A 26,588-nucleotide genomic window follows, 5' to 3' on the forward strand; every position below is an offset into this window, starting at 1 on the left:
TGTTCCCTCACAGGCGGGGTGCTTCTTCCTGTTGGTGGGCACCCCATCTCTGGAGTCCTCGGGGAGGTAGACATCCTGAAAGCCGAAGTCCTGAGCCGTCCGCCCCCGGCCCCTGTGCGCGCGGCGTGAGCAGGATCCTCTTTGCAAGGATGCAGGAGGTGGGGTTCCATCCCCGGATCCTCCGCCCTCGGCGGACGGGAGGTGGGACTGTACCCGAGAAACGTCAAAGGCAGTGATGCCCGCCAGCGCCCGCAAGCCCTCAGCCCCTCCCCCGCAACTCAGGTCTGGGAATCCCGGCCCCAGGCGCCGGCGCTTTGCAACAAGTGGCCGCCGCCTGCGGGCAGGGCCGAGGGCGGCGGAGTCCGCCGCTATCCCGTCAGCCCGCCGGCAGGCCCCGCTCTCTCCCGCGCCGTCGCCACGCCTCCTCTATCCCGTCCTGCTCTGCGGCTCTGGGGCAAGATGGCTGCTGAGAAACAGGTTCCCGGAGGCGGCGGCGGCGGCGGTGGCAGCGGCGGAGGCAGCGGCGGCGGACGCGGTGCCGGAGGAGAGGAGAATAAGGAAAACGAACGACCTTCGGCCGGATCGAAAGGAAACAAAGAATTCGGGGACAGCCTGAGTTTGGAGAGTATCCTGGAGTAATGGGGCCTAACTTGGGATGACTACGTGTCGATCTGGCGGGCCGGGGGCGGGAGAGGCCCGGGCTTGTCGCTTCTCTAGCCCTTGCTGTTTGTCACTCCGAGTTCCTGGGTCTGTATTTCGAGCGGTCTTTCCTCGCATCTCTTTCTCCCTCCAGGCTGGGGACCGCCCTTTTCTTTCAGGCGGCCCCGGGATGTCGGGCAGATTTCTGCACTTTGTCCGCAGTTGGCCCAGTTGGTGGGCTGGTGGTGGGGTTGACACTCTGGCCAGGGCACCTTCAGCTGCTAAACCGGGGAGAGGAAACTGCAGTCGGTCGGTCTTGACGTTTTGGCGTAATACTTTTGTCTGACAGCCGTCGGGGAATGGGTGGTAAAAATCACAGCTGGATGTTCTGCAAGTGAAGGCAGAAGTTGCTCGGAGGAAAAGCTTGTTGCCCCTTTTGAATGCAGATCACACAGCATCACTTGTGTGTCGCTGTCTTCGTAGATCTGTAGGCGTTCTATCGTGTTGAGAGTTGTCCAGACGAGCTGGAGAAGTTGATTTCTAGTTTACATCAGCGTGTAATCACCACTGAGGGCAGATGACACTCGTTCGTGGGTTTTTGAAATGAAATGACAAGTGGAGAAAATGTAGCTGAGTTTCCGAAATAACTTTTCAAGGGGTTGGAGTTTTACTTGAACTGGTGGTGTATTTCCAAGTAGGTGTTAGGATGCTTTGGTGTTACGACGGACCTTATATCTCCGTATTGAAATGGTCCTTTTTGTTTTCAGTATTTTAAAATACAGCCGTAGAGAAGTATTGAGGAAACTTTAAAAGAAAACTAAAGTTGTCTTCTAAATGTAGCTAAAAGGTGATTGGACTTTCTAAAGTTAGGTACGTCATAAAATATTTTAAGATTCTTAAAAGGAGAGTTTGGTCAAGGCTTTTTCTTTTAAAAGGAAAACTTTAATATTTTAATGCAAACGGTGGCCTAGTTTGGTTGGCATGTGCTCACTGTAGGCTCATGCAGCATCACAGCTGTTAAGGAAAGTTAGATTTGGCAGAAGTAGGAGTTATGCAAATAGAAGAGTAATACACGTCATTTATAGCTGGAATCTGCTTGAATGAGTACATTACTGGGTCCAGGTGTAAATGTGTGGGAACCTCCCCAGTTACCGTCAGCGTTTAGAGTCCAGCAGCTTTATTTAAGCTCTTGGGTTTCGGTAATAATAGCTAGTTATGGCCTCCTTTTTAAGTTTGAAAGTAGTAATAGTTAAGGCAGTCAGCTTTTCTATGTGCTTAGTCCTGTCCTCTCACAAGACAGCTATTGAAAATGATTACAAGAGGTGTCACTAGTGAATGTGCTAAGTATTTCAGAAATGTTTAATGTGCTGTGGTTTGATACAAATATAGACTAACGGGGACATGTTTTGATTTATTTGGGTTCTTGCCATTGTAAGCTTTCCTGAATCTTGGCTCTAGTTCTTCAGATTATTAAGGAATCGCAGCAGCAGCATGGCTTACGGCATGGAGATTTTCAGAGGTACAGGTTAGTATCATGTGCAAGATATGTGCAAGCCACTGTGGAATTTTCAGACTTAGTTTGCCTTTGTTAATGTCCTATTTACTCTGTGATATCAGAAAGTATACCTAGAAAGTCTAACTCTGAACTTACATTGAGTCCTCAAAAGATACTTAATTTTCAAATTTAAAGTTTTATAATGAACACAAGGAGCCAGCCTTTTATCCATTTTGCCTCACAGTGTTGCAGATACGTTGGAAGCTTCTGCTGAAATTAATAAGCAGCTAATGGTGATCATTTCTGGTTTTCTAGTTATTTTATTCATTATTGCATTTTAATTGGATTTTTGGTGGTAAAATATACATAATATAAAGTTGACATCAATATGTACCTTCCAGTTATTTTAATGTCTTTAAATACATAAATACATTTGTATATGTGTGCCTACCAAATAGTATTTTTGGTTTTCTAGTCTTTTTCTATGCACTTTTTCATAAACTTGCTCATATTGTATGTACTACAACTTTGTATCCCACGTTTTTGCTAAATATTATATTGTATGTATTTCTCCCTGCCTATAAAAATGTTTTACACACATGACTCTTCTTTTTTTTTTTTTTAATATATCTTTATTGATTTCAGAGAGAGGAAGGAAGAGGGGGAGAGAGAGAGAGAAACATCAATGATGAGAGAGTCATTGATTGGCTGCCTCCTGCATGCCCCCAAATGGGGATCGAGCCTGCAACCCAACATGTGCCCTGACCAGGAATCGAACCGTGATCTCCTGGATCCTAGGCCGTCGCTCAACTGCTGAGCCATGCCCAGCCGGGCCACACATGGTTCTTACTAATACCCAGTGTATATGCACACCATAATTTATTTACCTTTTTCCCAGAGTTGGTTATGTATATGACAGTCAGTTTTGTGGGTTTAAAACTTTTGTTCCCATGGATCTCTGTTCAAACCTCTTTGTATTTCTGATTATTTCTTGAGTATAGAATAGTATAGAAATAGACTTGGTTTAGGGAGTATGGACATTTTTAAGGATCATGATAAATGTATCCATATTGCCAGAAAATTCTTACCAATTTATATTTCTCCCCATAATGTATGAGTGTTCCATTTGATTTTATGTAAAAGGATAAGTGATAATTAAAGCAAAAGTTATGAATGGAGGGAACAGATCTAGTTTATAGATTAAGACATACTTATTTTTCTTTTTAATAAGCTATACCCTGGTAGCTTTAGGACTAAGATGCTAAAGTATCATTAAAATATTATTCTGTATTTTAAATTATATGCTATATTATTTGATTAAGGGTTGGTAAAATTTTATATGTATTTTTACACTAGTTTAGTCAAAATACTTTTACCAAGCATCTATATGTTAGGCACTGTGCTAAGAAATTTGAAAATAAAATCATCTTTGCACTAAAGGAGTTTATATTAGTGAAGCAGACATGTAAGAATTTAATTATAATGCTCTATACTATAATAAAAGTAAGAATAAAGAGCTACATGAGCAGAGGGAGGCTTGGCATAAGAGGTTCCTGCTCATTCTTTTAAAACCCATGACTTTCCAGTGAAAGTGTTAACAAGAAGAGAATGGTTAATATTGTCCTTTAGATTCAATTTGACACATGCTTTGTTTTCTTGGTTGCCATTTTATCTGCATGATCCTCCGCAACTAGAGTATGGGTTCTTTGGGAATGGGTACTGTGTCCTTTGTGTCTTCGTGTTTTTTGTGATGCCAGTCCAACTGCCCTGCATGGTTTAGTTCAGTGATTGTTTGCAAGATGATATGTGGTGTCTGTAGTCACCATAAGTAGAACATGTTAAACCCTTGATCTTACCTTATTGTAGAGCTGACCATTGAAAGTACTCTCAGCCTGGCTGAAGGATTGTTGTTTGTGGTTTCTTACAGGGGCTACTGTTCCCGGAGACAAAGACGTCTCCGGAAAACACTCAACTTCAAGATGGGGAACAGACACAAATTCACGGGGAAAAAAGTAACTGAAGATCTTCTGACTGATAACAGGTAGTGACTGCTTAGTGCTAGGTGCTGAGTACTTTTTGCTAATGCATTTATTGAACAATTACAGTGTGCCAGATATTGTGCCAGACTCTTTAATTGTCTCGTGATTTTTTAGCAGCTCTGTGGAGTGGGCATTTGTACTATTGCTATGTTAGGAAACTGAGGCTCATAGAGGTTCAAGAACTGTGGTGGAGTGGTAAATGTTAAAGTCAGTGATTAAAATCTAACCAGCAGATTTCAGTGTCTGAGTGCTTACTTCAGTCAGTATATCTTAGGTGACATTGGGCCATGTGTAAATTTTACAGAAGAGTCCTGTGTTTCAGAGCTGAACGCACCTGTGCTTCATATTTGCTGATGAAGTAGTCTGTCAGGCAACATGTATTGAAGATCTAGGTCAGTTCCTCAGACTTCGACCTGTGGGCCAAATTGGTCCTTCTGCCACCTGTTTTGTAAATACTATTTTATTGGAACATAGCCACACCATTTGTCTAGTATTGTTTACAGCTGCTTTGTGCTACAATAACAGAATAATTGTGACAGAGACCATATCGCTTACATAGTCTAAAATATTTACTACTGGGCCCTTTACAAAGAAAGTTTGCCGTCCCCTGGTCTAATATGTGGCCAGAACTGAGCTATACCCCGTATTGGATGTAGAAGAGTTTAGGAGGCATAGTTCTTGAACCTCATTGACTGTGATCTTGTTCAGAGATGTTGGTCAAGTACAAAACAGGAAACACTGAAAGACAGCAAAACTACTGTACTGTGCGTCATTGACTCTTAAGAATTCTGAAGTCTTGGAAGGGAGAGATTAGCTTGGGGATTCTTAACAGGGAGCCAGGAAGTCTGCCTGGAGGAGGTTGGACCATGAAGGATTTGTGAGAGGAAAGAACGTTCTGTGTCAGGTGCTCAGGAACTGTCCTGCTCTGGACAGTTAGCTTCTGCTCAGGCAGCGAGGAGGCTGGGAGCGTGGTGTGTGGAGACAGTCAGAAAACTAGAGCACAGATACTGATGGGATGGGCAGGATGTATTGAGTAGATCTGATGTGGTTGAGCTTGGAAGGGTCTCTTCAATAGCGAGAACCTTTATTTGAAGAGAGAAGACTAAGTTGACGTTTAAGGAAGATGAATCAGGCAGTAGTTTAAACAAAGATTCACTGCAGTAATAATAAAGTAGCTAATTTATTCAGCATTTAGCAAGTGCCAGGCTCTGGTCTAAGTGTTTTACATGTGTACTGCAGGGAGAGTCAGGCATAGAAGGCTTAGTACTTTGCCCAGAGTCACCCAGCTAGTGAGTGATGGCACTGAGATTCCAGCCCAGACTCTAGAGGCTTTTTCTTAACCACCTCAATGTACTGCCTCCTAAGGCCTTGGTTTCTAACTGGGTTGGGATGAAGGAGGTGTGGATTCAAAGGTGAGGCCTCTATTTACTAAAATTTGGGAGAAGTCAGTCTAGGTTTGCCGTTGAGGTGGGAGCAGGCTTTTCAATGAGATACGTGAAGGTTGGTTAGAAACCTGAGGTGGCGCCTGAGGCAGGATCAGAGATGCTGGTTTGGGGTCCTGGCTGATGCTGTGGGAAGAGTAGTCAGGAGGTGGGCCAGGGAGCACGTAGAGAGAAGTTGAGAGGCTGCAGGTTGTGCCTTGGAGAATGCCTGAGTCTGATGCTCCTGGCCTTTACTCTTCAGCTCACTTGCTCTTGTCTCTGGTGTAGATATTTGCTTCTGGTTCTGATGGATGCTGAAAGAGCCTGGAGCTATGCCATGCAGCTCAAACAGGAAGCTAACACTGAACCCCGAAAACGGTTCCACTTGTTATCTCGCCTGCGCAAAGCCGTGAAGCATGCAGAGGAATTGGAGCGCTTGTGTGAGAGCAACCGGGTGGACGCCCAGACCAAGTTAGAGGCTCAGGTTAGTGTCCTAACCTCGGCCTTGTTTTACTGTGGAGATTAGAGATGTGACTTTAAAATAATACAGTGAAACAGAACAGTTTCTTAGGTTTCTTTTTCTCCCCCATCGCCCTCCAGGCTTACACAGCCTACCTCTCAGGAATGCTGCGGTTTGAGCATCAGGAATGGAAAGCTGCCATTGAGGCTTTTAACAAATGCAAGTAAGTTCTCCGATCCAAAGGCTGTGGCCAGTTTTGGTTCTAGACAGTCACGTTCCTTCCAGCTGGTGGTCGTTTCTGTGAAAGTCAGTACAGTGTCTTGTTCTCTTCCCTTTGCAAATGTTGGCTGTTCTCTTTCATCCTCAGACCGCGCCAGTTCCGGTAGTTGGTAGAAGGGCCTCAAAGTGCCATGTTTTGTTTTTAGCCACCGTGTTCCTTGTGAGTTTGTTTTCTTAAAATAAGGCTGCTGTGAAGGCTGGTGTTTTTTTCCTTGCAGAACTATCTACGAGAAGCTTGCCAGCGCTTTCACGGAAGAGCAGGCCGTGCTGTACAACCAGCGTGTGGAGGAGATCTCACCCAACATCCGCTACTGTGCATATAACATTGGTGAGCACAGGGTGGCCGGCGGTCCGTCTCAGAGAGCCTGGACTTTATGTCTCTCATCCATTTTTGACGTGGCTTTTGGTTGATGAAAAAGTAGAACTGTCAGAGTCAGCTCTGCTCAAATCGCAGAAGGCAGTGCCTTTGCTTTCGTTTCTGCCCTTCCATCTTCTGTGCCCCATGAGCTTCGTACAAGGACTGGGAGTCACTGTACCTGCTCGTGGAAGGGGAGTTCCTTCACTTCGGGGGTGAACCTCCTTCACGTGGGAGGTGACCCTAGTGGTTTTGGAGAGAACAGACCAGACCAGACCCTTTAGCATTTTCTACTCTCTCTCGTTCTCAGGGGACCAGTCAGCTATCAGTGAACTCATGCAGATGAGACTGAGGTCTGGGGGCACCGAGGGTCTTCTGGCTGAGAAATTGGAGGTAATCTAGTATGTGCATTCTTGTGAAAAATCTTTTTTTTTAAAAAGTCCAGAAAAAGGAGTCCATAATCCCATCACCCAATGTAATTACTATTAATAGGTGCATATTTGTATCTGTATGTTTTTAGTAAAGTTTTTTCATTTAATATTTTTAAGTATGCAACATTTTCATGATGTTTCATTTATTTTCTAAGCAATATAGGCTCATAGAAAAAGTAGGCAATACAAAAGATGGGGGGAAATAGAATCATATAGGTTACCACCCAGAGGAAGCCACTTCGAATACTGTGAAGAAAATCTTGCAGACTTCTGTGTGTGTAGGGATAAAGACATGTTTTTTAAAAATGGGATCTCAGTATACAGTTTAGTAACATTCTTTTAAAATATAATGTCACATGTGGTTTTTCCCCTTCAATAAACACATTTCCACGTCGTCTTTTGTTGGCCGTGTGGTACGCCTCTGAAGTGTGTTTTATTTCACCGCTTCACTGTTACTAAGTGCTAAACAGGATTACCGTAAATATCTGTGTTCCCAGTTTTTGTACACATTCTTAGTTATTTCCTTAGGATAAGTTCCTAAAATGGAATTGAATGTTTTGGAAGCTTTTGATACATACTGACAAATACTTCAAGTTTCTACTAATTTACGTTTCTGCCTGTGGTATATACAGAGATGCTTTCTTCTCCCACCCTTACCAGAACTTGGTGATGGCCTTTCTAACTTTCTGTTTTGTCCTTTTAAAATTTGGGATTCTGTAAGCCAAGATACATTATACCAAGGAGGAATTTAAATAAATTTGTATATACTCTATAAGGTATAATATGTTGGTTTTAGAAGGAGAGAAATACTAATTTCTGTTTATTTCACCTTGGTCACTCATATCCGTCAGTGAAAGCTTTAACTCTGAAACTGCTTTCCAGGCATTGATCACTCAGACGCGAGCCAAGCAGGCAGCTACCATGAGTGAAGTGGAATGGAGAGGGAGGACAGTCCCGGTCAAGATCGACAAAGTGAGGATCTTTCTATTGGGATTGGCTGATAACGAGGCAGCCATTGCTCAGGTGAGGAGGAAGTGCCTATTCGCTCTTCTGTGTCTGTCTGAAGAAGTGTGAGTATGTGTTTAAGAAGTAGTATTTTGGCCTGGCCGGGTGTGGCTCAGCAGTTGAGCATCGACCTAGGATCCAGGCGATCAGGGTTTGATTCCCGGTCAGGGCACCTGCCCAGGTTGCGGGCTCGATCCCCAGTCAGGGGCATGCAGGAGGCAGCTGATCAATGACTCTCATCATTGATGTTTCTAACTCTCTCTCTCCTTTCCTCTCTCTGAAATCAATAAAGATATATTTAAAAAAAAAAAAGAAAAAAGTATTTTGTCAGTATTCATTTTCACAAAACAAAAATTTATCTTAATGCTGCTGGGAATTTGTTAACAGCCTCAAGATGCAGCCTCTTGAATAAAATTTTTTTAAAAGCTGAGTTGATAGAGAAGATGTTATGTTTAAAGGGCAAAGAAATTGACAGCGATAGTCATCAACATAACAGTGGGAGCAGTAAGAAGTTGGCTTAAGGTAAGGGGTAACTTTTGGCCCAGCAGGTGGTGCAGCAGCTTCACTGTAATGTCTCTCTAGTCTCTCTGACCTCTTGTCCTATCCTTCTAGCCCTAAAGGGGCAGCCTCTTGTTCCTGGGCCTTTTAAGGAGAGCCTAGCTAAGCCAGAATATCTTGTTTGATGTGCAGTAGATATATAATATTCATGCAGAGCTGCTTACTGACATAATTGTTGCCTGTTTGTGGGTGTGAACAACCAAGTGAGTTTCAAAAGATAAGATCCTGGTGCTTTTGGTTTGTACAAAGGACTCAGTGATTAAGGCACTCGTAGAGCTCCTCCTCCATGGGAGGCAGAGCGTCTTTTAAAAAAGCCAGGCTGTTTAGCATGTCCACAACCTCACCGAGGACCAGTAGTGTTTCTCTCCTGAGACTCCATGGTAAACTGTTGGCCTGAGTAATTTGCATACGGGGTACTTTGTTAGTTGTGCTGATAAGTTGTTTTAAGCCTCCAAACTTGTCAGTGACTTGTTCCGAAATAGCTGCTTTGGTTTGAGGACAGCTTTCAGCAGTGGAACTACCTGTGCCTCTGTCTGTGTCGCATGTCGCCCTTCTCATTTCACCTTTATTTGCGTAAAGGACAGGACTAGAACAATGCCAGGAAGCTTTCCGCCCCCTTAAACTAAGAGATTGGGAAACAGTGAGAGCATTTCATTGCACTAGAGTGCGGCAGTATCTTCTGGACTAGGGCTCTGGTTGCAACAGTCATTTAGATTATGTGATCAGGGTAGTTACTTTGTTTTAACGTCATACATGCTGGAAGAACTGCCATCAGTGACAACGAGGCAGGAATTCTGGCTAGAATGGGGGGCCCACAGGGCAGATTCAGTGGGAGCACCGTAGGATGGCCACAGACATGTATCAGATAAAGGACAAGAAAAGCTAACATTTATTAAGTTTTAAAAGTTATTCCGCTTAAAGGTTAGAAAACATAAACTCACTTTCCGTTTACTTTGGTCAATAGTGCATTGTGCTACAAAGGAAACCAGGGAATTGCCTTTTAGTCTTTCTTGTATTCACGAGATATTGTGTGTTTTTTACTTGTTGGAGTTATACTGCGTTCTAATTTTGTATCCTGTCTTTATTAAAATTTTATATCTAAACACAACTGCTGCTCGTTCTGTGTCCCCCTAGTTTTCAGCTGCATGTTTATGTTATTAAATAGAGTCTGTGTAAGCCCTGACCGGTGTGTGCAGTGGTTAGTGCATCGGCCCATGCACTGGAGGGGCGCAGGTCGGATTCCCGTTCAAGGACACCTACCTGGGCTGCAGGTTTGATTCCCACCCCTGTCGGGGAGCCTGCAGGAGACAGCCACTTGATGTGTGTCTCTCACATCTGTGTCTCCCTGAAAGCAGTGGGGAAAGTATCCTCCCTCCTTGGGTGAGGAATAAAGAAATGTTCATAGTCTGTATTGTTTCGCTGCTTGCGGGGTAGGTCGTGCTGCCTCCTGTTAAGTGCTTGGTTGACTTCCTAGTGGTGGTGGATACAGTTATCTCGGGGTTTTCCCCCAATCCTCACCCGAGGATATTTTTTCCATTGCTTTTCAGAGACAGTGGAAGGGAGAGAGTGAGAGCGAGAGAGACAGTGATGTGAGAGAGACACATGGATGGGTTGCCTCCCGCACATGCCCTGACCAGGGCTGGGGATCGAGCCTGCAACCCAGGGACGTGCCCTTGGCCAGAATCAAACCTGGGACCCTCAGTCCATGAGCTGACACTCTAACCGCTGAACCAAACCAGCCAGGGCAATTATCTCTGGTTTTTAACAATGTTACAGTGTTAGGGTCACTTCTGAGTGTCAGAGATCTTTAAATAATGTGGTAGATATAAAAGAGTAGATTAAACAAAATGTGTATTAGTCCCAGGGAATCCTGGTAGGGTTTTAACGTTAAAAACAGTTTAGTGCCACATGTCCTCTATCACACATATACCAAATCCAGCTGGTAAATAAAATAAGTACAGTGTCAAAGTTAATTAAATCCTTAGGTGTCAAATCTAGTTGATTAACAGTCTATTGAATTGAATGACTCGTAGGTTATTAAATATGGAAAATACCCTTTAGCCATTTGAGATTAACCCCAAGAAGAACCAGTTGCCCCTTGGTGCCACTGTCATACGATCCGGCTGCTCGAACGTGGACCTTACCCTCCTTGCCAGTTCTCATTGTGCCGAGTTTTCTGCCCTGGAAACCAAGAGCTATGTCTTAGAGAGAAGGGCTCTTCATTTCGGTGTCTCCTAACCTACCTGATACGGGTATTTGCCACCCTCTAGGAGCTGGGATGCAAGAATTTGGTGGTAGTCCCAGTTTACTGCTTGCTTGTTGAGGTTTTTATGACTTTAAATACTGAAACTAGTTTACTGAAAAGCATGGAAGGAAGAAATAATTCAGGGAGCTAAAACATTGGACTGAAAAGACTGGAGCTGAGAGTGAATCAGCTGCCAAAATCCAATTGCAAAATCCTGAGTCTCTTCAGCCAGGCTTTAAATCTTCATGTCTTTAGTATTGTCTTACTTTATAATTTATTTCTATTTTGCTTTATTTATACTTGGTCCCCCGAATTGTCACTGTGGTTGCATTGTGAGGCAGCTCTATGGGGAGGGGAGGGCAGGGTTTAAAATATCTGAAGATTGGATGATTCTTACCAAGTTGTGGTTAATATGTTAATGTTTGAGTGGAAAGGAGACCATTTATCCTTCTGTTTTTAAAAAAAATCTGTTCTTAAGTGAGGTATGTATCACCCTTTTCCAGATACCCATCGTGTTTCTAGACCTCCGTGGGCCAGGTGAAGCTTGGTGCCCATCCTTGGTGCTTCTGTGGGTGTGGTCAGACTTGCCTTGGTCATCTCTTAGTCATAGCACCTCCTTCCAGCAACATTTGTAGACAAGTGAAAACAGCCTGGGAAGTCTGTCTTTAGTGCAGGGGGCGTCTCTAGTTCAGGACATACAGTAGCCAGTTTTCCTCTGTATCAGTGAGCCAGGAGAGGTGGCCTCAGGCTGCATCCTGGGATGTTTGAAGTTTTATAAAATTGATCTGGAATATCTGCATTAGGACTAATGAGTGACACATCCCTTCTGGGCCTGAGGTTCCTCTGTGTGTTAGGTACACCTGGGGAAAAGGACGGGGGGGCCACGGCTCTTATGCAGGGAGTTTGCCACGTGTGTTTGGAGCACCTTCTGCTGGTTCAGTGGCAGACCTGTGGGGTCTGCGTGTGGATTTTGAGGAATCCCGCTAGATGTGTAGAGAGCTATTTCTTGTTCCTTTGTCCTTTCAGGATTATCTTAGCCTCCACCATAGGTTTATAGAATAAAAGTGTAAATAGCAAAATGTTGGAGACATTTGCCTAGCCCAGAGATTAGTGGTCCCTGAGTCACTGTGCACAACTGACGGATGTCCTCCCTCAGATAGACTTTTCCTTCATTGTGGTTTCAGTCTCCTGTAGAATTCCCCATGGAACTAGAGTGTTGTGGACACAGTGGGAGTTTAGCTTTGCTCAGCACCTCGATGCAGAGGGGTCCTCATCAAAGGGAGTGAAGGGGACACATGGCAGTGAAGAGGTTTAGCAGTATTTTCATTTTCTTATTTGACCCTCCCTGCAGGAAAGGAGACAGATCCTGTGTAGCTGGTAAAATAAAGTTTACCCTTTTCTTACTTACACACCCATTGCCCCAACCTCGAACCTCGCCCATCTTTAAAAGGGTGTTGGCGTAATTGCTGGATTGCAGGTATCAGACTGGAGCAGGAGTTCACCCTGCCTTCTGAGGATGCGGCTCTGTTCTGAGTGTGGTTGGTGCCAAGTCTATTCACAAATCTTACTCCAATTAAACTATTATATGTCTGCCCTGTTCCACAGGCTTTTTACTTTGAAAACTGGCCAGCAAGTTTGATTAAAAGATTATACAGAATCTTGTAACTGAAGTGCTTAACAGTGGTTTGTATTTGTGGAAAGTGTGTTTCTCCAGAGCTGCACTGTCCAGTACAGCAGCCACTTGAACACAAATGTCTAAGTTTAAATTCATGAAAACTTAACAGTGCTCAGTGATCAAATGGAGCTAACACCTGTCATATTGACAGCGCATGTGGTCATTGCGGACAGTTTCACGGACAGCGCGGCTCTAGGTTTCAGTGAGTTGATGGTGGCCGAGTTGGCCTTTATAGACTCATAGAGTGACCATGTCCTGATTTGTTCCTGAGTTAGGGAACAACCGGGGAATCGCGTGGCTTATAAATAGAAAAGTGTGTTTGATTTATGTTGGGTAATTCACAAGGGCTTTTTTTTCCATACTGAAAACTAGGACAAACATAAGAGTTCTTAAGAGAAGAAAAGATCTTTCTTTAAACCCCTGCCAACTACCCCCTAAAGGCGTGGGCAGTCCTGGGTTTTCTTTCGCACTTTCTGAGAGGTCAATTGAATGTCAAGAGATATGATTGGATGTTAGTTTCTGTGGAAAGTCAAACATAATAATGGAATGGATGTTTTCATGTCACAGTGGGTCTACCAGTAACACAAGTTCACCTCCTCTCTGCCTCTCGTCCGTTCCCACCTGCTCAGTCGGATTCTTTAGAACAGTAATGTGGTATGGCAGGTATTCATTCAGTTAATGAATCACCTTTCCCTTTTCCCAGCTGGCCAGCAGAGGGGTGACGCCCTGTGCTTGTGCAAAGACTGTCTTTGAGTACTTGTCAGCCTGTCTGCCCTAAGAATGTTCTCAGCAGAGCCATGTGGAATATCTGGGTGCAGACTTTCGGTGATGAAGAGAACTCGTATGATATGGAAGAGAGATGTATTTCTGATTGGTTATTGATTAGTAATGTTACCCACTTGCTTGGACCTAAAAGAAACCCAGTGTCAGCAAGTCTGTTGGCTTACATTTGTAGGGATAATTCTGCTGGCACACAGTGGAGTTTAAGACAGTTTGTTCTGGAGGGAGAAGGAAAAAGAAACCTCTGGCGTGCTTCAGTGTGAAGTAGCAGTGCTCAAATCTCATCTGTAAGGCCCCTTCAGGATGCCAGGGTCAGGTCCTGAGCACAGGTGGAATGTTGGAGGAAAGTAGTAGAAAGTTCTGGAATAGGAAACAATTCAAAGCATCTGTTGCCTGGCACATAGTTTCAGATGTTATGCAGATACTTTTTCAGTACATTCACTTTACTTATATATAAAATTCCCGTTTCCATATGAATAATGAACAGGACTGTAAGAAAAGTCTTATATGGTGTGGAATAGTAACAATTGAAATGCTCTCTGACTTGGGACACTTTTTGCTGGTGTGTACTTGGAATCAGCGCTGTTACACCCCCCTCCCATCTGAATACTGTGGCTTCCTCAAGGGGAAACCTTCACTCGTTCTGCCTTTGTTTAGGCTGAGAGTGAGGAAACCAAGGAGCGTCTGTTCGAATCCATGCTCAGCGAGTGTCGGGACGCCATCCAGGCTGTTCGGGAGGAGCTCAAGCCGGATCAGGTAGGACCAGCAGCTGAGCCGCTGCCTCTTGCTCTGGGCGGAGGTCCTCCTTGCTCTTCGTGGCTCATTCCCAGGTGGGGCCCCGGTGGGCTGAGTGCAGTGGCTCTTAGCCACTGTTGTTTTGGGGTGTGGTGCTTGGCTAATAAGCAACGAAAGCCTCTGGGCTCTATCAAGTTGAGGAATTCTCTTTCTGTCCTGTTTCTCCTAGTGGTTTCCTGTATTACCTGTTAAGCTTCTGGTCTCAAATTCATCTCTCCAGGTAGACTTCTCCAGGGCTCCCTTTTTCTAATAAAATCGCTGTGGCTCATTGTCATCTGGGAAACCTTACAGCCATTTTTGCCTCTTTCTTCCCTGTTACCAAAACCCCTGCGTACTCTCCCTTTGTCGTTTCTGCCTCGCGCTGGTGTGCTCACCGTCCTTCACACGCCTCTCCCACCTTGTCTCCTTACACTCTCCTTTCCTTTCTCACTCCCGGCTTACCTCTTCTCCCAGGCAGGCTGCACCTGTTTCGTAGGGTCCAGGTCATAGCTCACTGTCTCAGAAGCCTGCCCTCACCATCCTAGGCCACAGAGATCTCTCCATTTTCCACATATTTCGTACCTACAGCCAAAGGTTTTGTTTGATAGTTAATCAAGAATTGCCTTTTAACATTTTTTGTATTGTTTTATTTTGAGTTCTTCCCCTCAAGATTATAAGCATGTTAAAAGCAATGATACATTTTCTCCAGTATCTGCCACGGTATATTGGGTATAAAATGTCTAATAAATATTGGTTAGGCTACAGTCACCTGTCTCCCTTTCCCTTTAAGATGTTTTTGTACGTTACACTTCCCTTCATCCACTTAACAGGTACAGGCAGAGCGCCAGCCTCCATCATTCACCTTGAATTCCAAGCAGTCGAGGGATGCCGATACCCCGCAGAGCAGGGTGGATAGGGTGATACCAAGGTGTATCCGTGCCCTGGCGCTGCTGTAACAGCACTGCACACTTAGTGGCTGCAGACAACACAACTTTATTTTCTTAACAGTTCTGGAGATTGGAGTCTAAATGGGTTCTCAGGGCTGCATTCCTGGAAGCTCGAGGGACACTAGGGGAGAATTCATTTCTGGTATTCCAGAGAATGCATTTTCTGCTTCTAGAAGCCACCTGCATTCCTTGGCTCATGGTCCCTTCCTCCATCTTCAAAGCCAGCGGCATAGCTTCTCTCTTTTCTGACCTTGGCCTCAGTCACTATCTCACTGACTCCTGCCTCCTGCTTATAAGGAGCCTGTGACTGCATTGGATATTCTAAGCCAAGCAAAGATCCTTAACTATCACATCTTCAAGGGCTCTTTGCCACGTAAGAGAACCTCTTCACAGGTTCCAGAGTTGAGATTGGACATGTTCGGGGGTTATCACTCAACCAACCACAAAAGGCAGGAACTGATGGCACAGAGGGTCCAACTGGGGTTGAAGGCCACACCCTAAGGGGAGCCATGGACTGCGGAATGTCTGCAGCTAGTGCTGTGGACCTGGCTACGGGGAGCTGCACACAGGAAGCAGACTTACCGGCCATTACTCTGAATTCCCTTACCTTCCTCAAGTCCAGTTTTCAGATGCCAGTGGCAACTGTGGGACCCTGCTGTAGAACATGTCCGATAGATCTCTGGTGTTTGGGGACCCCTTCCGGGGCACTGTGGGGACTGCACCACCGAATGAGGAGGTCAGAGCCGAGGATAAGATCAGTTGTTTACCTTTTTGCTTCTGCAGAAACAGAGGGATTTCACCCTAGACGGGGAGTTGGGGAAGGTCTCTAATCTTCAGTACCTACACAGGTAAGGGCTGTGATTTTTTTACTTTTTAAGTATTATGTAGTACATCATTGGAACAAAGGAGTATATATAAGCTTCGTGTATGTTTTACTATATAATTTAATATATAATAAGTGATAGTAATGTATCTACACGTTTTACCTGTAAGAGCATGTGCACCGCATTTGGGGTCCTGAGCTCTACACAATTTAAAGTTGTACGCAGCGTAAGAACTGGAATAGATCCAGCGGCTCTGAAGCACCCGCTTGACTCCTGCTTCTCCAGGCCTAGCCGCTCTGGTCACCCTCCCCTCTTCTGAGTGTTTGACACTGTCCCTCTCACGTTTAAGTTCAAACTCAAGTTTAATTCCATCTGAAGTTTATGTTTGAGGGGTAAGGATCTGCTTCACTTTCCCCGTGAAGTGCTGGATTGTTCATACAGTTTATCCACGGCTCTGGCCTCCGTGCCAACCTGCAGAGCTGGCCCTGTGAGGCGCACCTCCATTCATTTTTCCCAGCATGCTCCTGTGGGCTCCTCTCCTCCGCTGATGGATGTCTGCACTTACGCTGAACCTGCTTTACTGTAATTTATAAGCAGTCTCGGATCTGGTAGAGCAAGTTCCCCCCACCAGCTTTTTCCTCAGGCATATCTGACTGCTTCTGTCCCTTTGCCTTTTTGTGTACATTTCTGCATCATCTTGTCAAGTTTAATTTTTTTAAAAAGTGGATCATTTGTTTCACAGAAGAAAGGAGGAAGGAAGAGCTACAATTTTTGGAACTTTTTGGGGAGAAATAAAATCAGTTGGGAGAAGTCCATTTTTCGTCAGATTCGGTTCTCCATGTGTCTGAGAAATTAAAATTTGAGAGGGGCAGCTGTCATGTGAGCATGTCATCCTTGTAGTGTGAGTGTGGGCCAGGCCGTGAACTAGTCCTTGTTCAAGGAACAAGCTTGCTATCCATGGATCATCTTAAGGACTACCTCTGGGATTAGTAGCTCTGCACTTCTTAAAAAAAGAAACAGGTTATAATTCAGGCTACATCCAAAGTCTCATACTGGTCTCCTACATATTTGCCGCTGAACAGCCAGAACTGAGGGCCCCATGAGCTTGAAGACCAGGCTAAATGGCTCTGCCATGTGACATGCCCTCACCCCCACGCTTCCCCTAGGTCAGTCTCAACTTGTGGTCCTGTGCTCTTCTCAGAATGTCAGCTTCCTGAGCATAACCTGAGCTGACATGTGCTACATTCCAGCTACCTGACTTACATCAAGCTGTCGACAGCGATCAAGCGCAACAAGAACATGGCTAAAGGTCTGCAGAAGGCCCTGCTGCAGCCGCAGCCTGAGGATGACAGCAAGCGCTCTGCCCGGCCCCAGGACCTGATCCGGCTCTACGACATCATTCTGCAGGTGCCCCTGAGGCCTGGCAAGCAGGCGCTTGGCCTGTGCATGAGTTGGGCACCAAGTGACTTTGCTTTTCATAGTGAAAGGGTGGTGACAACCAGCAGCTGTTAGTGTCTTGTCCTTGTACCATTTCAGTAGTCTGTGACCCCAATATTTATTATCCGTTTATTTTATTCTTTTTTTAAATTGATTTGGATTGGGGGGAGAAACATTGATATGAGAAACATTGATCGGCTACTTCCCACATGCGCTCCAACTGGGGTTTGAACCTGCCACCTTTTGGTGCATGGGACAATGCTCCAACCAACTGGAGCCACCTGGCCAGGGCTGTGACCCTTATACTTAATGTGTTGATGTGCAGAGACTAATGAGCCCACAGGTTTCACAGAGCACTTTGTCTGCGTGTGGGCCTCACCCACATGCTGTGGCGCATCCTGAGACCAAGGTCACAGTGTCCCGTGAGCAAGACTGTGGGACACATTCACACACAGGCATCCATGTAGATGCCAGACGAGCAGGCAAGCCTGAAATAAATGGAAGGGTAGAGTCTGAAATGCAAGTGCAGAGCCTGAGCCATCCCCTCTGGCTACATTGCTCCAAGAAGTCTCTGGAAGGGGTAAGGTGTGGGCTGAGCGGAAAGGACAAGTAGGCTCTCAGCGTCACAGGTGGCGGAGGTGACAGGTGTGACGCCCCTTCCATCTCAGCCCGGGCTGTGCTCTCACCTCGTTGTTCTTACCCGGTCTGAGCCGCCCCTCATGGGCTCCCTTTTTGCGTCTTGCGCAGAACCTGGCAGAACTGCTCCAGCTCCCCGGCCTGGAGGAGGACAGCGCCTTCCAGAAGGAGACGGGCCTCCGGGCCCTGGTGTACAAGGCCTACAGGTGCGCGGGCGGGCGCGGCTCTGGTTACCTTGCCCACGGTCAGGGAGCGGCCCAGGGTGTTCGAGGGAAGTCTCAGGTTGGGGCTGCAGTTCCCAGTGCCCCTCCTTTGCTCCTGGGTAGGCTGGAGCCGGACAGCACACCCGTTAAGTGTCTTCTCCCTCCTCTCTGCTTCCTCCCCGTGGAAAAGGAACAGTGCTGGAAGGGTCCACAGCAGAGCCAGGGCTGAACCGGAGCAGAAGCTAGAGAAAGCTGGCTTCTCGGTTTTTAAACGACTCATGTTTTTACTGGGATGTGGGCTGTGGAGCAAGAGGGGGTCTGGACGGAGTGGCCAACTGGAGCCCTTATTATTTTGGCCTTCACACCCCAGCACTCTGACTCCCCAGGGTGCCCATCTTGGCCACATTGCCCTTCTGGCCCCTGGGGACCCTTCTGTCCTGTTAGGCTGGCAGCCCTCCGACTTTGCTGATCCCAGTGGACTGGTTTCCATTAGGAGGGTTTGGGATTTGGTTTTTGAAAGATGAGCAGAGATGAACGATTGACTGATGTGTGGGTGGTGCTGGGTGGCATTTATTTTGGACCTTCACTGTCACCTCCGATTGTGGGGAAGAGAGCAGCTTAGCCCAGCAGACCTGCGCATTGAGAATAGTCCCAAGCCGTGACCCTGAGGTTAAGAAACCTGTTTCCAAATCTAAAAGTTAGCCCTGGCTGGGTAGCGCAGTTGATTAGTGTGTCATCCCAAAACTCCAAGGTTTCGGGTTCAATCCGTCAGGGCACATACAAGAATCAGCCACTGAGTGCGTGAATAAGTGGGATGACAACTCTCTAAAATCAAGTAAAATTTTTTAAATTTAGTCTAAACTTCCAAGGAAGCCTTGCGCTTGGGGAACTGTTGCTCTAGAATTCTGGCTTTTTTCCTGCCCCCCAGGTGCTTTTTTATTGCTCAGTCCTACGTGTTGGTGAAGAAGTGGAGCGAAGCCCTTGTCCTATATGACCGAGTCCTGAAATACGCAAATGAAGTGAGCGCAGGGTCCGGGGCCTTCAGGGACAGCCTCAAGGTGAGTGGCTGGGAGAAGTGGCCCAGGGAGGCTGTGGGGGCTGCCACTCCTCAGGCTGGTCCCCTGGTCAGCGTGGCCTAGGGCGTGTCCCTGAGTGCCTGGAAGCAGCTACAGGTTGTGTGCTCACGGCAGCGTTTGGGTCTGAGGGGGACTCAGGTTCTGAGGAGAGCCATTCCTCTGGGTGATACTCCTGAAGTGCTGTTCTTAAGCCCCCTACACGTTGAAATTGCCTGGGAAGATTTTTTAAAAATGGATTCACATCCATCTCCTGTCCCCACACACCAGGTTTATCTTGATTTGCTGCCTTTGGGGGGAAAAAAATGGGTATCTTGGTCGTACCCAGAGATTCTGGTTCTAACTGGGGTGGGGTCTGGGATGAGCACTGGGGTTTTTAAAGCCCCTCAGTGGTTCTCATGTGCAGCCAAATGAGGACCAGTGCTGAAGCTGTTCCCCATAGGCTGCCTGGGCCAGCAAGCAGCCTGGGTGTTTGCTGGGAATGCTGACTCCCAGGCCCACCCAGGCCTCTGAGTGGAAATGTGCATTTTAGCAAGATCTGGGGGCGATTGGGTGCTGTCATCGTGCGCTAATATGAGTGCGGGTGGTGTGGTTACTTGACTTGTGGAGGGATAGCTGGCTCTGTAAGCTCTCAGGCGGCTGCGGTGATGCAGATTCTTCAAGCAGCGCTGGTCCAAGGAGCCCATGTATGTTTTATGAGTAGAGACTGTTTAGAAGAATGAGCTGAGGTTTAAAATAATAGCACTATGTTAACGTAGACTCAGGCTGTTTGTTCAGAGCAGCACCAGGCAGGGGTGGGGGTAGAAACTTGGTTTCTGCCTTCAGAGAACTTGTGGTTTTGTCACAGCCACAGACCTGCGTGCTGGAGCCCGTCTGTGAACACAAACGCAGGAAGAGGTCCTGCAGCAAAGGCAGGCAGCTAGGAAGGACTGATGGTCTGGGCAGAGGGAGGGGTGCCCAGTGTGGCAGCAGCGTCACAGTGGGTGTCATCGGGATGTGGAGGCAAACCAGTGCGATGGCTCCTGAGGAGGGAGATGTTTTACAAACACCCATCCTCCCTAATGTTCGGCATAGAGGCCTGAGGGATTCAGCAGGACCCAGACCTCATCAGATCACTCTTGAATATTGTCAAGTAAGAGATGGAGACAAGAAAATGGCCTCGTACTCGAGCCAGACGCCCTGGGGTGACGGCCCAGCTTTGCAGCCCCTGGGAATGCAACCAGGCACATTATTTGGCCTCTCTGTGCTTCAGTCTTACCTATAAAATGGGCACAATCTTCTTCAGGATCCTCATGAAGGTGGAATTAGCAATTGAGTAAACCACTCAGGACATGCCTGGCACAGAATGCATTTAGGGTATGATACAGTTATTTGTTAATACTATCATTAGTCGCATTATTTCCAGGCATTATTACTTAATCCATGGCTTAGCTTTTCCCATTTGCAACAGGCTGGTGTGTTTTTAATAGAAGTGTTTAAAAGTCAAAAAATCCCATGAAAATACAGTGGAGTCCCCTGACTCAGGTTGGTTTGTGCCTCTGGCTGCCCCAGCTCACGAGTGTGTGGTTTCTGAATCCTTGCAGGACCTGCCCGATGTGCAAGAGCTCATCACGCAAGTGAGGTCGGAGAAGTGCTCTCTGCAGGCGGCGGCCATCCTGGGTGAGCCTGCCGTTCCCCACAGCCCCTTCCCTGCCGATCCTCCTCTCCCGCCCCACACTGATCTTTGAAGATTGAATGAGGTTGCTTTGGTTAATCTGTAAGATTCTTATTTTCCCACCATTACTTCTGCCGCATTAAGGCATCAAATTGTGTGGAAGAATTTAGGGAAACTATTATACCGTCCCTTCTCCCTAGTTGTATCTCCCTAGCCGGCACCGGTCTGGGCTTTACCGTCTGCTCTGCACGGCTTCTCAGCAGAGCTTGGGCCCAGCGGGGAGAGGGCTGACTCTCCCATGGGTTGACCTCTTCTGCTCTTGGGATTAGAGCCTACATGTGTGATAGATGTCACTTGTGATCTAGTTTCCTAAGCCCTTGTCCTTACTGAATCCCTGTGACACTTTCAGATGCAAGTGACTCCCACCAAACAGAGACTGCCTCCCAAGTCAAGGACAGTAAGGTAAGTCTGGGCTGGGGCTTCCAAGGAGTAAAATGTAGGATTCCCAACTCATTAGGAACGGTTGCTCCTTGGTAGAAAGGACCCTCAATCTTAAGGACATATCCTACTCCCTCCCTTCTTTTACTCAAAAACCTGGAAGCTGCCTGTATAAGGCTCATCATGTGTCATCTGGATGGTCCCAAATAAGGTTGGGGACTTGCTGTGCAGAGTAGCACCCCTGGCTGGGAGCTCCTACTTGGGCATCTGGCAGGCCTGTATGTACCCTAATCCCAGCCTACCCCTTTCTCAACCTCAGCTATAAAGTGGGCCATGGTAGCACTCTCTCACGGGAGATTTGGGGGGATAGGTCGCACATACTGGCCCTGAACTGGGCGCTCCACATGGAGTGAGGCCCCACCGCTGGTCTGTGGTTAACCCTGTTCCCTCCCTGTGACTCGATTTCTAGCCTCTGGTTGAACGGTTTGAGACATTCTGCCTGGACCCCTCCCTTGTCACCAAGCAGGCCAGCCTCGTGCACTTCCCCCCTGGATTCCAGCCCATCCCCTGCAAGCCTTTGTTCTTCGACCTGGCCCTCAACCACGTGGCTTTCCCACCCCTGGAGGACAAGCTAGAGCAGAAGACCAAGAGCGGCCTCACTGGCTACATCAAGGGAATCTTTGGATTCAGGAGCTAACCAGGCTCTTCCTGGGGGCAGGGGGGAGGTTCTGACTCAGTCTGTATTGTGCGAAAACCCCAGCAAGTTCCGTGATATTAAATCCAGGTCCGAGTTGGCCCGGGGCGGGTGCGATGTCCTCAGCCCTGTGTCCATGTCTTGTGTGTTTGTGCACTTACATCCCTAACCATGTGCTGGAAGGGTGGGAGCCCTATTGTCTTCTGGTGTGTGTGTGCAGGTCCCTCTGTCCCCTGCTCCTGGGGGAGGGCCACTGCCATCTGGTCCCATGTGAGCTGTGACTGATATCCTTGCTCAGTAATGTGTTCAGGGAGGAGGTTCACACCAGGCACGGCGAGGGGTTTGGGACGTTTTGTCCCATTTCTTCGGTACCGTGGATTGGAAACGAACTCCTCGCTGTGAGTATCCAGAATCCCTCGAAGTTTGTCCATGACTAGGATGCGTTGGCAGCGTCGCCCCAGAATGACAGTCAGCCTTATCCCCTTCGCCTCCGAGTGAAAGTTAAGAAGTTTCAGAACAAGCAAAGAGCTCTATTTTTAGAAGAAATGTGTTACTCTCAGAAATGACGAGAACAAATCTTATATTAAAAGGCAAAGACATTGGAGACTCTGCCCATTTTTTACATGCCCTCCCGCACATCCAGTCCCAGGGCTCTCCTTGGGGGACATGTTGCACACCCTGTCACCTGTCACAGCAGGTGTATCCTGACTTCCTGGCAGGGCGGGTTTGACGCCAGATGAGAGTGTTGGAGGGAGGCACTGTTCTACAGAGTTCCCAGAATAACTTTTAGTTGCTATTGTATTTTAATCAGTTTCTTTCGTTACCTCATTTCTTTAGTCACTCTTTTATTTCTATTATAGCATCACTAATAAGTCACAAAAGCAATGTGAGAAAGCAAGGAATAAAGTGATTGACGCATGAGATGCACCTGAAACCTGAATCCCTTTGGAAATGGAAACATCCCATAGGAAGGAAAACCCCCCACGGGAAATGTTGGCGTCAGTGTGGTTCAGACATGGTGCCGACGAGCAGCTTGAGGAGGAGGTTGAACGGTTCAAGGTCAGAGCGTACGAGATGGAAGCCCACTGTGGGCACGTGGGGTTTGCCTCCCAGTGCATTGCAGCGAGAGCACCAGAAGCCAGAGGAGTGCGGTGGGAAGACGAATGGGACAGTCAGAATGGAATGTTGTCAAGGACTCTCGCAATGCTCACAGGCGTGATCTCTCCTCCCCTGGGGCTTGCATTGGGTCAAAGAGCTGATTTTTTTTTTTAATTGGGAAGTTTCATGGTCTCGGCCACACAATGTAGGGTTACCCTCCCTCTCTCAAAATATAGCAGATCTTAGGTTGTCTTGGGTTTTGGTCCGAAGGCTTGGGGCCTAAGGGTCTGAGGGAGGTTGGGGATTTCACCCTTCCCTTGCCCTCCTCCAGCTCCCCAGTGCACTCAACAGCACCAGGGCTGCAGTCCAGGTCCCATCTCCCTCGCCACCTCGAGCTGACCTTGGCCAAAGCCACAGCCAGGATTGTCCTTCAGTGCCAGGAACCCAGTGCAAGGCCCCACTATGCTGGCAGTCCTCCCGCCTACCTGTGCCGGCGTCTGTGGCACTGTGGGGGTTGGACCAGGGCTGGAGAAGCTCCAGTCATCTGGGAAGATGTCCCTTTGTCTTGCTCATGGCCCTTCCAGCACCTCCGGTTTAGAGTGCGGGCATCAGTTATTCTCATCACTACTCTCCTAAGCTTTTTCTTTCTCATGACCACACTAGAAATTTCCCTCCTCCTGGCATCCCTGCTGGCTGCCCTGACTAGTGTGGCTGTGGTCAGCCAGTGAGGCTGGGACAGGACATGTTTGGTGTTACAAGTACATGTTTACATAAGAGGACAGGGCTGGCAGGGCCGAGGTCTCCTGTCGGCTCGCACATCCCTTCACATTGGGTCCCTGGACATTAAACAGGGGTTGTGGTGGGGGACAGAGTGCCAAAAGCAGGATCCCATCCTGTCCTCAGGCCCAGGAAGCTGCTTTCACCTCTGAGAACAGGTTTCAAGTCAGGCCCTGGGCCAATGGATTCAGGAGTGAAACAGCAGAGCTCACATGATTCTTCCTTCCCAGGGAGCAGGTGACACAGTGAGGTGTGCAGGTGTAAGGAGTGGATGTGGACACCGCTTTGTTTCCAGGGATCTTTCCTGCTGTTCGGGCTCGAGTCCCCCGCCCAGGATAGGCTGGACGGCCAGCAAGTTGGATCCTGTGAGGGTCTTCTCTCTCCCCAGACCGAGAGGAGGAGGAAAGCTCAGTTCTGTTTGTCTTTTTAAGACATCATATGGGCTGCTGTGTTAATGATTTTTGTTTTTGTACCTGCTGGGGGTGATGGTCTTGATCTGCAGAAATATTAGAAGCAAAAAGCTGACTTTAGTTATCGAGGTAACGCTCAGCATGGGGTTGAAAAGACACAATTTGGCCAAGTTTGCCTTTAACCCTGTTGGTTCTGTTTATAATAAGGAGCGTGGGCAGCTGGAACTGGATGTTTTTACCCTTTTCATATGCGTTGTTTTGATGTACTGTCTCTGGTTTTACATTAAGCCAAGCGAGGGTTCTGGACTCCCTGCTTGAAATGAAACACTACTGGGCTTGGTTCCATCTCCTTCACCTGCTGGCAGCCTAAGCCCTTCACTGTGGCCGTGAGGTGACAGCCTGGGAAGGAAGGCAGTGTGCCTGTCCACCCGAAATGGCCCTGGACCACCGTCGGTCTTTGCTCCCGAAGCTGAGGGAATGGCCTCGCCGTTCTCGGAGAGGAAGCCGACTCCAGGGACTCGAAAGTGGGGCTGCGCTCTGCCCCTCGCTCCTCACTGCAGAGCCCGCTCTTCCTACGCTCAGCCTCATTCACTACACGCAGAGCTAACTGGTCACCGAATTCTAAACAGTGCGCTGCTGTCTCGGCCTCGGAAAGCTTGGAACCTTCAGAGGTCTAGGAAAATGTCCAAAGATAGCAAAAATATGTGTTGGTTCTAATTTTTTGTTTTGAAGACACTTGTTGCTACAGAGGAGATGGAAACCAGACTTGGCTGTAAAATTTATCACTGTTCCAAAGCAAAGATAAATTGGAAACTGCCCACATCCTGACAACAGCAACGGGAAGAATCCAGCCTGTTGGTGTGTTGGATGTCAGGACATGGTGCGCGTGGGAGGGGGGCGAGGTGGGACACAGCCCCTAGCTGCAGGGGTCCGCCTCCCTGCCTGGCGCAGTAACACTGGAGGTGTTAACTAGCTGTGTTAGCAGTTGGTACAAGTTAAAAGAAAATATAATCTCAAATGACTAATACGGATGGAATACTTGTGGGAATCTTGTCTCACAGTTTAAGGGACCTAGGTGTGCTTTTGGTTTTGCTCTTGCTTTGGGGGCAGGGCTGGGACCGCCTGGGCAGCCCCGTTAGAGGCCGCAGAGACCCCCAAGGCAGCGGCCCTGCTTCCTCCCTCGGCCGGTCGGCGGCACCCACCCAGGGGATGGTAACTGCACCGGAAGCGGGGCCTTGCTTCTCTGGTCCCCGTTTTTAGCAGGTGGTTTTGTTCACCTCCGTGAACTGCAGCTATGTGTCCTCACGCTCAGGCTATGTTTGAATGACCCCTCGCCACCTGGCAAAGAGCCACATCCTCCATGAGGCTGAACTGTCCCCGGGGATCTTCAGGCAGGAGGCTGTTCTGACGGCAGGGAGCCGGGTCCCTGAAACCGGTCACATTAGCTAGTGCTGTCTGGTCTGGGGGAGAGGGGGCAGGCATCCCTTCACCTGAGCCCTGTCCAGGCTCTGACCTGGGGCCCATGGGGGGAGCCCCGCCCAGCTGGGCTGCGTCTAGAAGTGTCCCCTCTTCCTCACCCCGGCCCTGCAGTGAGGAGGTTCCCGCAGTGAGCCCAGGGTCCGGTGAGTGGGCCCCGCGGGCCTCCCCCTGCTCTGAGCCCTTCTCTGCCTTTCTCTTCGGTCCTCCCAGAGCCGAGTCCCGCTCGGTCTAAGCAACGTCATTAGGGCAGCAGGTTGAGTCACGTGAGCTGCCCTTGCGTGCTGCCCAATTTCCTGGCAATAAAGACTAATTAGGAATCAGTCTGTGAAGACTGTTATTAGTTTCCCCCCCGCCTGCTTGTTCATCTTATAAACCTTTTCTTCCCAAACCAGGAGCGGGGCTCAGTGTGATTTAGCCTCTGCTCTTCCGCAGAGCCGGTGCAGCTCCCTCCCGCTGCCACGTGTGCTGTTGACCTTGCCAAGGACACGGTTAGCCAGCTGCCCCCGTCAGACCCGAACTTCCTGATAGGGCTGCAGGTCCCCACAGCCAGCTGTGAAGGCCAGCCATCCTTCAAGGTGGCAGAGGGACCCAGAGCCCTTGGGCAGCTTGGGAGACCCAGAGGCCCCGCAGTTCCTGGCTGAGAGTGGGCGGGCTGTGGACTCCTGGAATTCAGGGATGGCTTGTGCCACAAGCTGCTGCTGTGGCCCGGAGACGTGGGTGTGCCAGCACTGGTCCCACAGGTGAGCTGGCAACAGAGGAGGC

General features: G+C 47.9%; 1 protein-coding gene across 3 annotated transcripts; it reads left to right on the forward strand.

Annotated features, from left to right (window-relative positions):
- Positions 1-434: 434 nt before the first annotated feature.
- SRP68 (signal recognition particle 68) lies at positions 435-26,149 on the forward strand. 3 transcript variants are annotated; one of them, XR_014000565.1, is made up of 18 exons: positions 435-625; positions 2,098-2,164; positions 4,062-4,175; positions 5,883-6,078; positions 6,195-6,277; positions 6,552-6,661; positions 6,999-7,081; positions 8,002-8,142; positions 14,040-14,138; positions 15,887-15,951; positions 17,178-17,334; positions 18,112-18,206; positions 19,132-19,261; positions 20,860-20,935; positions 21,340-21,392; positions 21,838-22,460; positions 22,923-23,121; positions 24,168-26,149. XR_014000565.1 is itself a non-coding variant. In XM_081162611.1 (16 exons), exons 1-16 carry the CDS (start codon positions 460-462, stop codon positions 22,063-22,065), a joined length of 1,863 nt encoding a protein of 620 aa, XP_081018737.1. In that variant the 5' UTR covers positions 435-459; the 3' UTR covers positions 22,066-22,666. The 3 variants fall into 3 exon arrangements, 1 of the variants encoding a protein (XP_081018737.1); XR_014000566.1 differs by having other exon boundaries at positions 22,923-25,377; XM_081162611.1 differs by lacking the exons at positions 22,923-23,121; positions 24,168-26,149 and having other exon boundaries at positions 21,838-22,666.
- Positions 26,150-26,588: the final 439 nt, after the last annotated feature.

Source organism: Miniopterus schreibersii, assembly GCF_964146895.1.
Source record: "Miniopterus schreibersii genome assembly, chromosome: 16".
Classification (NCBI taxonomy): Eukaryota; Metazoa; Chordata; class Mammalia; order Chiroptera; family Miniopteridae; genus Miniopterus; species Miniopterus schreibersii.